Here is a 12,059-nt window from a genome sequence, read left to right as displayed (position 1 = left end):
GGATCAGAGGCCGAGGGCCGCCGAGCTGAACCCAGAGCCTTGGATCAGAGGCCGAGTTCTCCTTCAGCTTCATGTGCATACAATCAGGGCGGAGCACCGCAGCAGCGCCCCCAGGAGGTGACCGGGACAAACAACACGAGACACAAATGCTGCAGGTTCTCCGGCGTGTAGCCACCAAACCGGCGCCGCCCAGCGTCCTGCCTGGAGGCTACAGCTTTCATAGTCCAGCTCCGTGTCAGACACACACACACACACACACACACACCCACACACACACACAAACACACACTGCAGAAAAAATCACAAGAAAAACAAGCAACCAAAACTGATGTAAACATTATTTTAGGAAAAGAAAACAACACCTGAGACTATGTCCTCGTCGTAGAGCGCTCTGACTCATTCTGCTTTTAGGGGAAAATAAAAGCTCTGCCATGTTTGTAGTCCGTCAACCCATCCCCTTCGTCTCAGGACATAAGGACAGTGTGATGGAGGAACTGCTCTAGAATCACCAGGAACCGGCTGTATGATCCAAATCCCCAGGAAACTGCCAAATGTTCAGCGTTGCTGCTCAGAGGTTGTTTCATGAAGGGGATCTGAAAACGGTGAACTGGTAAATATCAGAAGGGAAGGACCCAAGCTAAACCCACCGTCTACATCCGTTGAGTCAGACTAGTTCAAACTCAACCTGCGGTCAGAGAAAACTTCACCCCACCTTTTGATTCACTGGTCTTCTTTCAACCAGTGTCCAGGACCTGTTTAGCCTAGCATAGCACAAAGTTTGGAAGCAATGGGAATTAGGTTAGCTTAGCTCCACCAAGAGAGAGAGAAAAAAATCACCTTCTAATGTGCTTTCAGCTGTGGCACACCTTTGTGCAAATAGAAAGTCAGCGCTGAAGCCACTACTCACAAGGTTAGCTGGTAGCCTGGTGTAGCCTGCAAGCTAACTGCCGCCACACTCATCATTTGTTCCTGGGACTGTTTATCATTTCACTCTGTGATGAGTTACTGAAGAGGGACAAAGCTCTCTAGGCTAGCAAGCCAACTGTCACATAGCAAATTATTCAAGTCATGAAAGCTCATTTGTTAGCAAACTAGTAGGCTCAAGAATTAGAGTTACTTTGCTAGCTTGCTAACAAAATCAGGAACCAGCACTCAGTCTCTTCATAGGCTGATGAAGTGAAGATCTGGAGCTATTTTGCTAGAAGACGAAGTAACTGAAGAACAAAGCTAGCTAATTTCAACTACCACTATTTATACAATGCCAATATTTCAAAGCTAAAGCTAGCATGTTAGCAGGCAAATAAACTCAAGAATCATCATCATCAATCAAGGTACATTGTTGGGAACTAGTTTTCAAGCTGTTGCTAAAAACGAAGTACAACTAGTTAGCATTTAACAACCTCAAAATCAAACTAGATTATCAAAAAGCAAATAAGCACATTAACTGGAGCTTGTTTGGCAACTGCTGACAAAACCAAAAACTAAAACCAGTTTGTTAACAAGCTAGTAAACTCATTAACTTAAGCTGCTAATGCTAATTTTGTTGTAAGCTAGTAAACTCAAGAACTAAAGCTACATCGTTAACCAGCAGGCAGACTCAAGAACTGTCACTTAGGAAGTGCGATCTGGTTTAAAACTGGTCAAGGGTGCGAGTTTGTTGGTCAAAAGGTAGCAAAGTTTAACTCCATATGAAAATAGATGCCAACATATGAGACAAATTCTAAGCTAACAGGACTAAGAAGCTAATATTTAGATATTTGTCAAACTATGCAAATCGTTAGCTTTGCTAAAGCAAACAACAATCATCTCTTTTCTGTCTTTTTAAGGACGTAGCTTAGCAGTTTTCCCTTTGTAGCAAAACACATACGACATGTGCACTGATAAGTCAAAGCACTGTGACCGCTAAGAGATGCTAACAAGCTGAGGTCTGTAGGACCAATATTATGTTAGCCGTTAGCTAGGTGGATATAACAAGAGTTCTTTTCACTGCAGGAACTTGCAGGTCGTCTTTGTGCGACCACAGGAACCTCCCCGGTAGAACTTCCACCTCTACAGAAGTTCTCTATTTAAGTCAACACAACAAAGCGCCGTAGCTCTATCTACGACATACAACTGCAGCTACATCCAATAGCTACGATTTGTCATTTTTTTGCGCCCAGAGTTAACTTGGTGGTCAGAAAAGGGCTGTTCCTGTAAAACACTGACAAAGATTCCTGCAGTGGAAAGCGTCGGTGTGAGTGAGACAGACATGGAGCTAACTTTGTGCTAAGCTAGGCTAAACAACCACTGTGACAGAGAGATGAAACTTGTAGCAGTAATGCAGTAAAAACAGACTATTGTTGATGTGAAAACATGACTGTGTTTCTAAACAGACGTTTTGTACCAAAGTGAAGGAAACATCTTGCTGCACTGATTCTACAGTAGATGGATGTTCAGTTTGAGAAACACTGGGACCTGTGAGCCAGGTGTTGCAGTGTTTTTGGTTACCTGGTGATGCTGCTGAACCCTTAATGATGCAGGTTGGTGTTCAAAAAGCTACTGGACACACACAGACAGGCTGACAGCGCACACGTCAAAACACACACAGGACAGAAAACATTTCCCTTGAAAGTCCTGACAGCTTCAGGCGTCGAGGGTAGACCGTCCGGCCGAAAAGCGCTGCTCTTCTGCGTCTACCAGACTACTCTGCTGCTGCTGCTGCTGGAAGAGTCAGAGTGACTTCACACAGTTCTGACAAATGGAAAGAGTTTTGATTGCTAAACCTACACAGACACAAACATCCCCGCTCCCTTTGTCAGGTATTCACGATTTAAGGTAGTTCAGGTGAAATCAAAACCAGAAAAGAAAGCGTCCTCCGGCGAGCCCAGTGATTCGAGGATCGGTCCAACGGAAGCGGCGAAGCTGAAAACGCTCATCCAGCTGGTGGGACGATGTGCTGCTGAAATCGATGTGGAAGCGTGGCGAGTTCATTGGCCAGCGGTGAATGACGTCATCCGAAGGTGGCGACATCCAGACAGCACTTTGAACAACATGCAGCGAAAGCTCGGCAGGTCAGAAAAACAAAGCTTCCATGTGATGTGTTGAACGAACCGGCAAGATCCACAGAGCGACGGAGGGACGGCCGACAGGGAAGAGGGACTGCAGTGCGTCTGCGTAAGCGAGGCTTCTACCACTACGAGAACTGGCGGTTGGCGAGTTATTTAGCGCTCCAACACTGGAGGATGGCGGCGACGCAGCGGGTTCGTTTGAAGACGTCACCAGGCCAAGAAAAAGGACCGCGTCAGCGTCAGCTATGACCCCTCGACGGGTCGAGTCCTTGCGACCCGCACTGGGATCAGGAGTCAAGACACGAGTGCGAACGAACGAAATCCAGCCCAGGCACAAATTTTTGAACCCCGCACCCACCCGACAAAAAACAACAAAAAAGAAAAATTTTGGCTTTGTGGTTATTTACAGTGACTTCCTGTGGACACAGTTTAGGGTCCCTCCACTTTCCACAGGAGGGCAGGACTGGATGTTGGCGACCCGGCGCCGGCGTCGAAGGTCAGGGTCAAGTCTTCAAGCTGAAAGGGGGGTGGAGCTAATCGCGCCAGTCTACTGTATGAGTGTTTGTGTGTGTAGTGATTCTTCAGTCAGCTTAACTGTTGTGTAGGTATGGCCCTCAACTAGCTCCGCCCCCAGCTACTGGTGGACCTCGTTGGCGATCAGACTGTCCTCCCCTGACTGGAAATCCGCCTCGTTGATGCTGTTCCCTCCGTTCAGCATCTCCTCGTCCTGGGACGAGCCTCGGTCCTCCTCGCTGCTACCGCCGCCCGGCTCATCCGAGTTTGGGTCCTGAAGCACCTGAGCGATGTACATCTGCTGCTGCTGCTGCTGCTGCTGGACCACACAAACCACAAGCAAGTTAGCCACCAGGGGGACAAAGCAGCACAACCAGTAGGGTTATAACAACCAGCGATGCTGCAGTCGATGACAGATGTTTTAGTTTCAGACTGAAATCAAATGTATGTGTAGAAAATGTACCAAACCCACCAATCAGATGTCAACTTCTTGATCAGACAGTTTCTGACTTAAACAACCGTTAGACAAAGGTTTTATTCAGGTGTCCCTGTTAAGTGTTCTTAAAGCAAAATTAAGAACCAGAGCTCCTTCTTTAAGCGAGCTAAAAGACTTGGATCTAAAACTAGTTAGGTAGCAAACTAAACACCTGAAGAAACACATCTTTGCTAACTCCTACTCCTGCTGTTTATACCAAGCTAATGATTTTAAAAGTAAAGCTAGAGGGTTGGCAGGCAAACAAACTCAAACATTACAGCTCTTTTGTTAAAAACTGGAGCTAATTGGTTAGCTGCTAACAAAAATCAAGAAATAAAGCTAGTTGCGTTGTAAGCTAATGACGTTACCAACTAATACTAGCAAGCTAAAAAAAGTAGTTTGTTAAGTGTTCCACTGGCGTGCTCCACCCGCTAGCCTCCTGTCCACCCCCACCCGGTTAGCAAGCTAACAGAAGCTAAATAACTGGAGCTACTTTGCTACTGACAAAACCAAGAAAGAACGATGGTGCCTGTTTTAAGGTACTGACCTCAACAACTTTAACTAGTTTGTTAGGAAGTTAACCTCAAGAAATACAGCAATTGCTAACAACTAGTTAACTCAAGACTCAGAACTAGTTTACCAGGTACTGAAAAAGTCAACAACTAAAGCTAGGTTCTTTGTGAGCTACTAAATTCAAACTGTGAAGCTAGTTTGTTGGTGACCTGAACATCTCAGGATTAGGAGGTTGCTCATGAGGTAGCTCACCTGAGACTTGGTGGTGGGGGAGGACGAGGGACGAGCCGGACGTCCGTTCTCAACAGCGTCCACGTCGTTCTCCTTGGTGTCGATCTGAGACAGAAACGCAGAGAGAAACGGTGGAGTTATCGACGTCTCATCGCTGCTGCAGGAACCTCCATGAGACGGCTGCTGTACCTTGTAGTTGTGAGCGCTGAGATACTTGAAGTGTCCGAAGCAGACGTGCGACAGACAGACCACGATGGTGACGGTCAGCACCACCAGAGTGAACATGGAGGTCGGCGTCTTGAAGCCTGACAGCACAGTAGCAGTTAGCTTTAGTTAGCATCACCAACATCGACATGCTGTCACTCACACAGGTTCATGTATTGGTGCTACTTTACTTGATGTCAACTAAGTAAAGTGGACTTGTCTTGGACTTGTCTTGGACTTGTCTTGGACTTGTCTTGGACTTGTCTTGCTTGATTTAATTCAGACTTGTTTCAACCAACTTGTTGTGAACCTGAACCTGGACATCACTTGGACTTGTCTGGCCTGACTCGAGGTTTGATTTGGACTCATCATCACGACTCGACTCGTCTCGTTTGAATGGTTTGGACTGACTTGTTTTGAACCTGTCTCGGATGTCACGTGGACTTGTGTTCTTGGGACGTGATTTGGACTGTAAAATGAAAATGACAGCTCGTGGCGTCGTCCAGCAGGGGGCGAGGCTCACCTGTGCGTACGGTGGAGAAGAAGAGCAGCCAGAAGAGGCAGAGGATGGGCGCGGCCACCACCTGGGTGACGGCTCCGGAGTGGATCTTCTTGTCTAGTTTGGAGGGCAGGTAGGCGTAGTACATGTTGTACCGGTCCACCAGGTGTTTCAGCAGCATGTACATCAGACCTGCAGGAGGACAGGTAAGCTGAACACACCTGTTTGGGGCAAGTTCACCTGAGATTCAACGGAGATGTGTCCTAACTGTCTTTGGACCTGAGGCTTTAAAAGCTCATGACCCGGACATACCTGAGCTAACCTGAGACTCTCTTTAGACTGACCTGGACCTGTCTGAACAGACTTGATGTGGACTGGGTACTAGCAGTAATACTGTAATACTGTCTTGCACATACTGTGGTAATACTTCAGTACTGATGCTGTACTGCAGTACTGCTGGTACTGCAGCAGCAGCAGAGACTGACCGAAGGGTACGATGATGGGGCAGGTGATGCTGTAGGCCATCACCACGGTGAAGACGTTCATCATCCAGGCGTACGCTGCTCCGAACTGGAACTCGTAGGCCTGATGCTGCACGGAGGACAAACACAGCGTTAGAGTGGGTGTGGCGCCCCCTTTAGGCTGACATGTTCCTGCACTGCGCCCGTCCTCACCCTCTTGACGTTGCGGCGGTCAGCGGCGGAGCGAGCCAGGCACAGCCGGATCATGTACATGAGCAGGCCGGGGATCCGCAGCAGGTCCATGGCGTTTCCGATGAACGCCGACGCGATGACGTAATTGACGAAGAACGCTCCGTTATCCGGCAGGAAGACGCACCTGAAAGAAACACGTATCGCTACTGACTGATCAATCAAACTTTACTGACAAGTTATCGATGCTGATTTCCAAAGGCAGCTGCAGATGTTTTCCTAACCAGTCGCAGCGCTAGCGGTAATTAATCAGCTAGCTGTTAACCAGCTGATCAGTCTCTTCCATGTCTTCAACTCGTGTTCACGATCTGAGCTCTGGCTAGAAGGTATTAAACACAACAAGAAGTCTTCGTCATGGTGGCCGGCTGCTAGCTAAATCCCGCTACCCCCTGGTGGAACAAGCAGGTACTACAGCTAATCTGCAATACATTTTCAGACATGTATGTTCTTCATGTTCTGTCTTATTGGTTAATATGTTTCAGTCTCACGGCAGTTTGTGAAATAGTCACGAAAACCATTCACATACTGGACCACGGTTTGTCCGACTTTCTCGTGTTCCCAGCTTGAATGTCAAACCAATACAGTTCAACTGGGATTAGCTTTCCCGTCTGGAACACGCTTTCCCATCAGGCAGCGCATATACTGGGATGTTTCAGTCGTTCTTTTCTTCCCACAGTCAGCATTAACCAGTTTTCCTGTTCTGGCCCGTCCACACTCATAACTACAGAGGTCACTGTACAGACGTCTGGCCCACACTGACCAACGTTAACAATCTAACGAGGGGGAGGAGCAACAAACCCCCAATTAAAACCCAAACTCAGGTGTTATTGTCTCCTTCAGGATATCAGGATGTGGAACTCCCAACTAGTCAGTCAGAGCTGATGGAGCCTCCTGGATGGAGGTGGAACGTCTTCAAGGAACTCAAGCAGGTCCAGCTGATACCATTAATCCACCAGAAGAACCAATAGATTAAATGTTCGTGACTATTTCACAAACTGTACATTTAGCAATAATCATGAACATCCCTAAAGGCTCCAGATTTATTCCCTATAAATGATCGAGGTCTTGTCATCGTTACACGTAGCTCTGGGTTTTTAGTTCCATGATGATAAATAGCTTTGAGTGAACGGTAGGAAATAAAAACGACTTACTCAAACCTGACTTTGGCATCAGCCAGAAACTTCTTATCGAACAGCCAGCGGAAGAAAACGTCCAGACTGGAAACCACAGACAGACAGACGTTAGCGATGTTAGCGACGTTAGCAACGTTAGCAGAGCCAGAAGTTCAGTGACTGTTTACCTGCTGAGTCCGAGAGACGGCAGCAGCAGAACCATGAAGATCAGGAAGGTGTAGCACTTGTGCATCGTAGTCCTGTTCTCTCCAGACCTGCACACACGGGGGCAAATCAGCACTCAGACAGGGGCAAGAAAGGAGCCATAGCAGAGGGAAAAAAGGGCAAATCAAGGGGAGAGGAGGTGTAAAGCAAGCACTGAAGAAGAGGGCAGGAGGCAGCGGTACCTGGTCCAGTGAGCCTCGAAGAAGGCAGAATAGTAGACGATGGTGGGCAGCAGAGCAGAGAAAGCCCAGAGCAGCAGAGTGGGGAAGAACTGAGTGATGATAGGATTCTGTCCACAAACAGACAAACAGAGAGTCAGAGAAAGACCCGACCGAAGACCTGCGCAGCGCGACCCGACGGCAGCTCGAGGCTTCTTACGTTGAGATACTCGACGGGCTTGGTGACGTTGAACTTGTCCATGGTGGAGATGATGATGGCGGGCGTGGTGAGGAAGAAGAGCAGGATGAAGAGGATGCAGTTGATCACGAAGCAGCGGATCCACCAGGAGATTCCGCCCAGCGACAGGTTCTCCCTGCAGGAACAACAGGACACAACATCAGCTGACATCAGGCAGCGGGTTGAGGTGGGCGGAGCTTGTGGGCGGAGCTTGTGGACGTACCAGCGGACGTTCTGCGGATCGGGCGCGTAGGAAACGCTCCAGTTGTGAACGTGGAGAACGTCGCTGAACTGGGAGGAACGTGGCTCCTGACGACACCGACAACCCTGAACCTGGCAGGCGTTGAAGTCCTTCAGAATGCTGCGGAGAGAGGACAACAATGACAGCAACCAGGTGGGGGCGTGGCCACAGAAAAGGTAGATTTGATAAATACTTTCACATTAGAAACAAACTGAAAACAGTTTTTTTGTATGTCATCTGTATTTCTGCTTCTGGTTCAAGTGAAACGGGTAAAAACGGTCAGAACAGGAGCAAAACGAGGCTGAAAGCAGAAGAAGTGGAGGGCAGGCTTAGGGGCGGGGCCATGTTCAGGGTAAAATGTGGGCGTGGCTTACATGGCGGTCATGGCCTCGTTCTGGAAGGTGACGAAGGCCATGCCCAGTGGTTTGGTGTGGACCTTCTCCTTCTCCTTGCGGTACTCCTCCTTCAGCTTGGCCTCCCTCTTGGTGTAGTAGCTAACCGCCTCCTCCTGCAGGTCAGACACAGAGCTTAGCATGCTAACACTTAGCATGCTAACGTTCACATGTCAGCACTGGTAATATGTGGGTGGAAAGCTGGATGACGTAGCGGCCAGCAGCTCATTTAGCTCTGAACTCCAGCTCCTCGTTAGCAGCCTGGGGTGGATGTGAAAACATTAGCGTTAGCGTCACCTCCTCGCAGCCGGCGATGGCGCAGCAGCACAGGTGTCCGCAGGGTTTGGGGTTGATCATGGTGGGAACGTGTTCCTTCGCCATCAGGTCGGTGAAGAACTTCTTGCTGCGCTCCGTCTTCTTCCTGCGGACACAGTCGTGGTTATTTTAAGGACGTACAGACGGCGCCCCCTGCTGTATGGAGGCTGCGTGCAGTTAGCTTCCACAAAAAATGATTAATTCTACTGTGTTTGCTGATCGAGCTGCACGTTGTACATGATGCATTTCAGCTGTAAATCTCAAGATGTCTTCAACAGTTGGTGGTCTTACTATTTTTCTTATATTTGTTTTGTTTCAAAATCCCAAGTTGTGATACTGTTCTGTTGTTTTTACTATTGTATATGTATTTTATCTAACAACTTGATTGTATGAGTTTCAGCCTGATTCTTTCAGTTTTGAAATGCCGTCATCTTGGTAATTTTTCTCAAACGTAAAAGGCCTTTTTGGGTTCAGACAGTTGCAGAGGATCGCATTTTCAGAGGTGGGCATTTTAAATAGTTTCTAAAATCAGAGGTGCGAGTGTCGTCATAGTCCGAGACAGGAGATCTGATTTGGCTTTTAGCAGCGTTTAGCTTGGAGCTGCAGCGTATCCCAGCATGCACTGGGCCCCGCCTCACCTCTCGGCGTTCAGCGACATCAGCTTGGCCACGTTGTAGCAGATGCGAGCCTCCAGCACCGTGCAGTTCTCATACGCCTGCCTGAAGGACGACAGACAGATGAAGCCCTGAAACCTTCAGGCTGAGCAGACGTTTAATGACGAGGAGGAAGAGCAGGAACTTACTCAAAGTGCTGCTTGATCTGACTCTCCTCAGCGTATTTAGAGATGCCATTAATGAATAAAGTGCGTTTCACCTGCAAGACACAAACCTGGGATTAACACACAGCCTAAAGTACAAAGCTCCTCAAAGTTTGGTTGTGTTCATCTTTGCAGACTGAAAACCAGATCAGAGTTCTGGTCCACAGTCTGGTTCTGACCAGGTCGTCCTCCTTGTAGTGCATCTTGGACGTGTGTCTCCTCATGCTGTAGACGGTCAGGAGCAGGTACATGAAGGCAAACGAAGTGTGGAGCCACAACAGGTTCGTCCTGGAAGCACAAAACGTGTTTTACTTTCGACTACATCCTCTGAAAAATCTTAGATATTAATGATCAGATCAAAACCACAGCTCCAAAACCTGCAGAGCTAGCAGTTTCTCCTTGATTTCAGTGTGTGTGCTATGCTATGCCAAGAGTTTCCTTGAGTTTTAGTGTATGCTATGCTACGCTAACAGTTTCCCTGTGTTTTAGTGTGTGTGCGCTATGCTACGCTAACAGTTTCCCTGTGTTTTTGGTGTGTGTGCTATGATATGCTAACGTTTTCCCTGTGTTTTTGTGTGTGCTATGCTATGCTAACAGTTTCCCTGTGACATCGTCTGTGTGCAATGCTATGCTAACAGTTTCTCTGTGTTTTGGTGTGTGCTATGCTAGGCTAGGCTAACAGTCTCCCTCTGTTTTTGGTGTGTGTGTTATGCCATGCCAACAGTTTCTCTGTGTTTTGGTGTGTGTGCTATGCTATGCTAATGTTTTCCCTGTGTGCTATACTATGCTAACAGTTTCCCTGTGTCGTAGTCTGTGTGCTATGCTACGCTAACAGTGTCTCTGCGTTTTTGTGTGTGTGCTATGCCATGCTAACAGTTTCTCTGTATTTATGTGTGTGTTATGCTAGGCTAACATTTTCCCTGTGTTTTGTGTGTGTGCTATGCTAGGCTAACAGTTTCCCTCTGTTTTTGGTGTGTGTGCTATACTATATGCTATACTATACTAAGAGTTTCCCCTTGTTTTTACTGTGTGTGCTATGTCATGCTAACAGAGTCCCTCTTCTCCCAGTGTTTATGCTAAGCTAGGCTAAGAGTTTTGTGACTCACCCAGACTTGAGGTTGGCTATCGTGGTGCGTCCGAAGCTGTAAGCGTTGTTTTCTGGAAGAAGAAGTGAATCAGAAACCAAACGTAGCAGCAGCTGTAACTTTAAACTGAACCTGGAACATGAAGGTCGCTGATCAACACAACAAACCTACAGCAACGACGACACACCGCTGAAAACCACAACACAATAACAAGCCTCTCTTTGTTGTTGTGTCGTGTGTCTGTTGTTATTCTGTGTCTGTAGATGTGTCTAGTGTCCATCCAGTGGTTCTACTCTGGGACTCTACAGACCGGCCCGGGCCAGGTGCACCAGGCCCGGTCCAGGACCTGCACCACCACTCCGTCTACCATCTGACACCACACACAGGTCTACAGGTGAGCAGAGCGCCTACAGCTCCGCCCCCTTTACCTTCTTTGGAAGGAGGTCCGGGCGCTCCCTGGCTGAGGAACGCGTCTTTACTGATAATTCTGACTAGAACCAACCAAACACAGGCGACAGCACGGTGAGACAGAAGCCCAGAGTGTGCAGAACCCTCAGACGGAGCCCGGTTCTTACCCAGCAGGTCTCCAGAGAAGTTCACCGGCAGCACGATGCCGACGGACAGAACCCCGACCACGACCAGCAGCCCGATGATGTGGCGCTGGAAGGACAAGTAGTGGACGGCGTCTTCACCACACTTCTCCCTGATCTCCTCGTCCCTGAAGACACACCAGAGCAGAGTCTGTGGTGAGTTCACTGTCTATATAACTGCAGGACTGATCAGTTTGGTGTTTCTGAGGTCGATACTCACTTTATTCTGAAAATTGCCGTCAGCCACGAACAGAATCCCTGAAATTAAACAAAATGCAGAAGAAGAGTCAGAAGCTGAACTGAACCCAGACCAGACTTGAGACTTCTTTCATGCTGAACATGTTTCGCTCTCCGTCTGTATTCAACAACCAATCTGTTGGTGAAGTCGGGTTATCCTGTCTGTGGTTGTCAGTGGTCTGTTTCTAAGCCCTCTGCTCTGGTTCTTGGTTTCAGGCTGTTTCCTGCCGATGACGATGGTCGCTGTGTGCAGGTGAGGTCAGCTGAGGGGGCGGAGCCTGAGCTGACCAGGTCGACCTGCTCTGAGCCGCTCGCTGTTAAACTGGATTACAGGCGACAGATTAAAGCAACAGAGACGAGCTGACTTTCACCACAGGACGTCCTGATCCGACACACGGCTGTGCACGCTCCAACACGCTCCAACATGTTCCAACACAGTCCGACACGCTCTGACACG

General features: G+C 48.3%; 2 protein-coding genes across 5 annotated transcripts in view; both read right to left on the bottom strand.

The window, feature by feature from the left end:
* The window catches only part of kat14 (lysine acetyltransferase 14), a 14,480-nt gene extending 11,471 nt beyond the window's left edge, over window positions 1–3,009 (bottom strand). Inside the window, exon 1 of the mRNA XM_008298898.1 lies at window positions 2,889–3,009. Coding sequence (XP_008297120.1) covers window positions 2,889–3,009 — 121 coding nt within the window. The remainder of the gene's footprint in view (window positions 1–2,888) is intronic.
* Window positions 1–12,059, bottom strand: part of LOC103369993 (transmembrane protein 63B-like) — a 32,035-nt gene that overhangs the window by 4,585 nt on the left and 15,391 nt on the right. For 2 of the 4 annotated variants that reach the window (XM_008298888.1, XM_008298890.1), the window contains 19 exons: window positions 11,586–11,623; window positions 11,351–11,493; window positions 10,797–10,848; window positions 9,870–9,978; window positions 9,676–9,746; window positions 9,512–9,592; window positions 8,856–8,979; window positions 8,541–8,674; window positions 8,149–8,286; window positions 7,908–8,061; window positions 7,712–7,818; window positions 7,493–7,579; window positions 7,344–7,409; window positions 6,157–6,319; window positions 5,968–6,073; window positions 5,507–5,674; window positions 4,969–5,084; window positions 4,801–4,884; window positions 321–3,879 (listed from right to left, as the gene is read on the bottom strand). In XM_008298888.1, coding sequence (XP_008297110.1) covers window positions 3,682–3,879; window positions 4,801–4,884; window positions 4,969–5,084; window positions 5,507–5,674; window positions 5,968–6,073; window positions 6,157–6,319; window positions 7,344–7,409; window positions 7,493–7,579; window positions 7,712–7,818; window positions 7,908–8,061; window positions 8,149–8,286; window positions 8,541–8,674; window positions 8,856–8,979; window positions 9,512–9,592; window positions 9,676–9,746; window positions 9,870–9,978; window positions 10,797–10,848; window positions 11,351–11,493; window positions 11,586–11,623 — 2,139 coding nt within the window. In that variant the 3' untranslated portion in view covers window positions 321–3,681. Of the gene's footprint in view, window positions 1–18; window positions 3,880–4,800; window positions 4,885–4,968; window positions 5,085–5,506; window positions 5,675–5,967; window positions 6,074–6,156; window positions 6,320–7,343; window positions 7,410–7,492; window positions 7,580–7,711; window positions 7,819–7,907; window positions 8,062–8,148; window positions 8,287–8,540; window positions 8,675–8,855; window positions 8,980–9,511; window positions 9,593–9,675; window positions 9,747–9,869; window positions 9,979–10,796; window positions 10,849–11,350; window positions 11,494–11,585; window positions 11,624–12,059 lie in introns of those variants that run through there. The other 2 variants (XR_520859.1, XM_008298889.1) reach the window with 2 other exon arrangements.

Source organism: Stegastes partitus, unplaced genomic scaffold (assembly GCF_000690725.1).
Source record: "Stegastes partitus isolate 25-593 unplaced genomic scaffold, Stegastes_partitus-1.0.2 Scaffold1358, whole genome shotgun sequence".
Classification (NCBI taxonomy): Eukaryota; Metazoa; Chordata; class Actinopteri; family Pomacentridae; genus Stegastes; species Stegastes partitus.
Note: the sequence above shows the minus strand (reverse complement) of the source record. Positions and strands in the feature narration are given on the sequence as shown.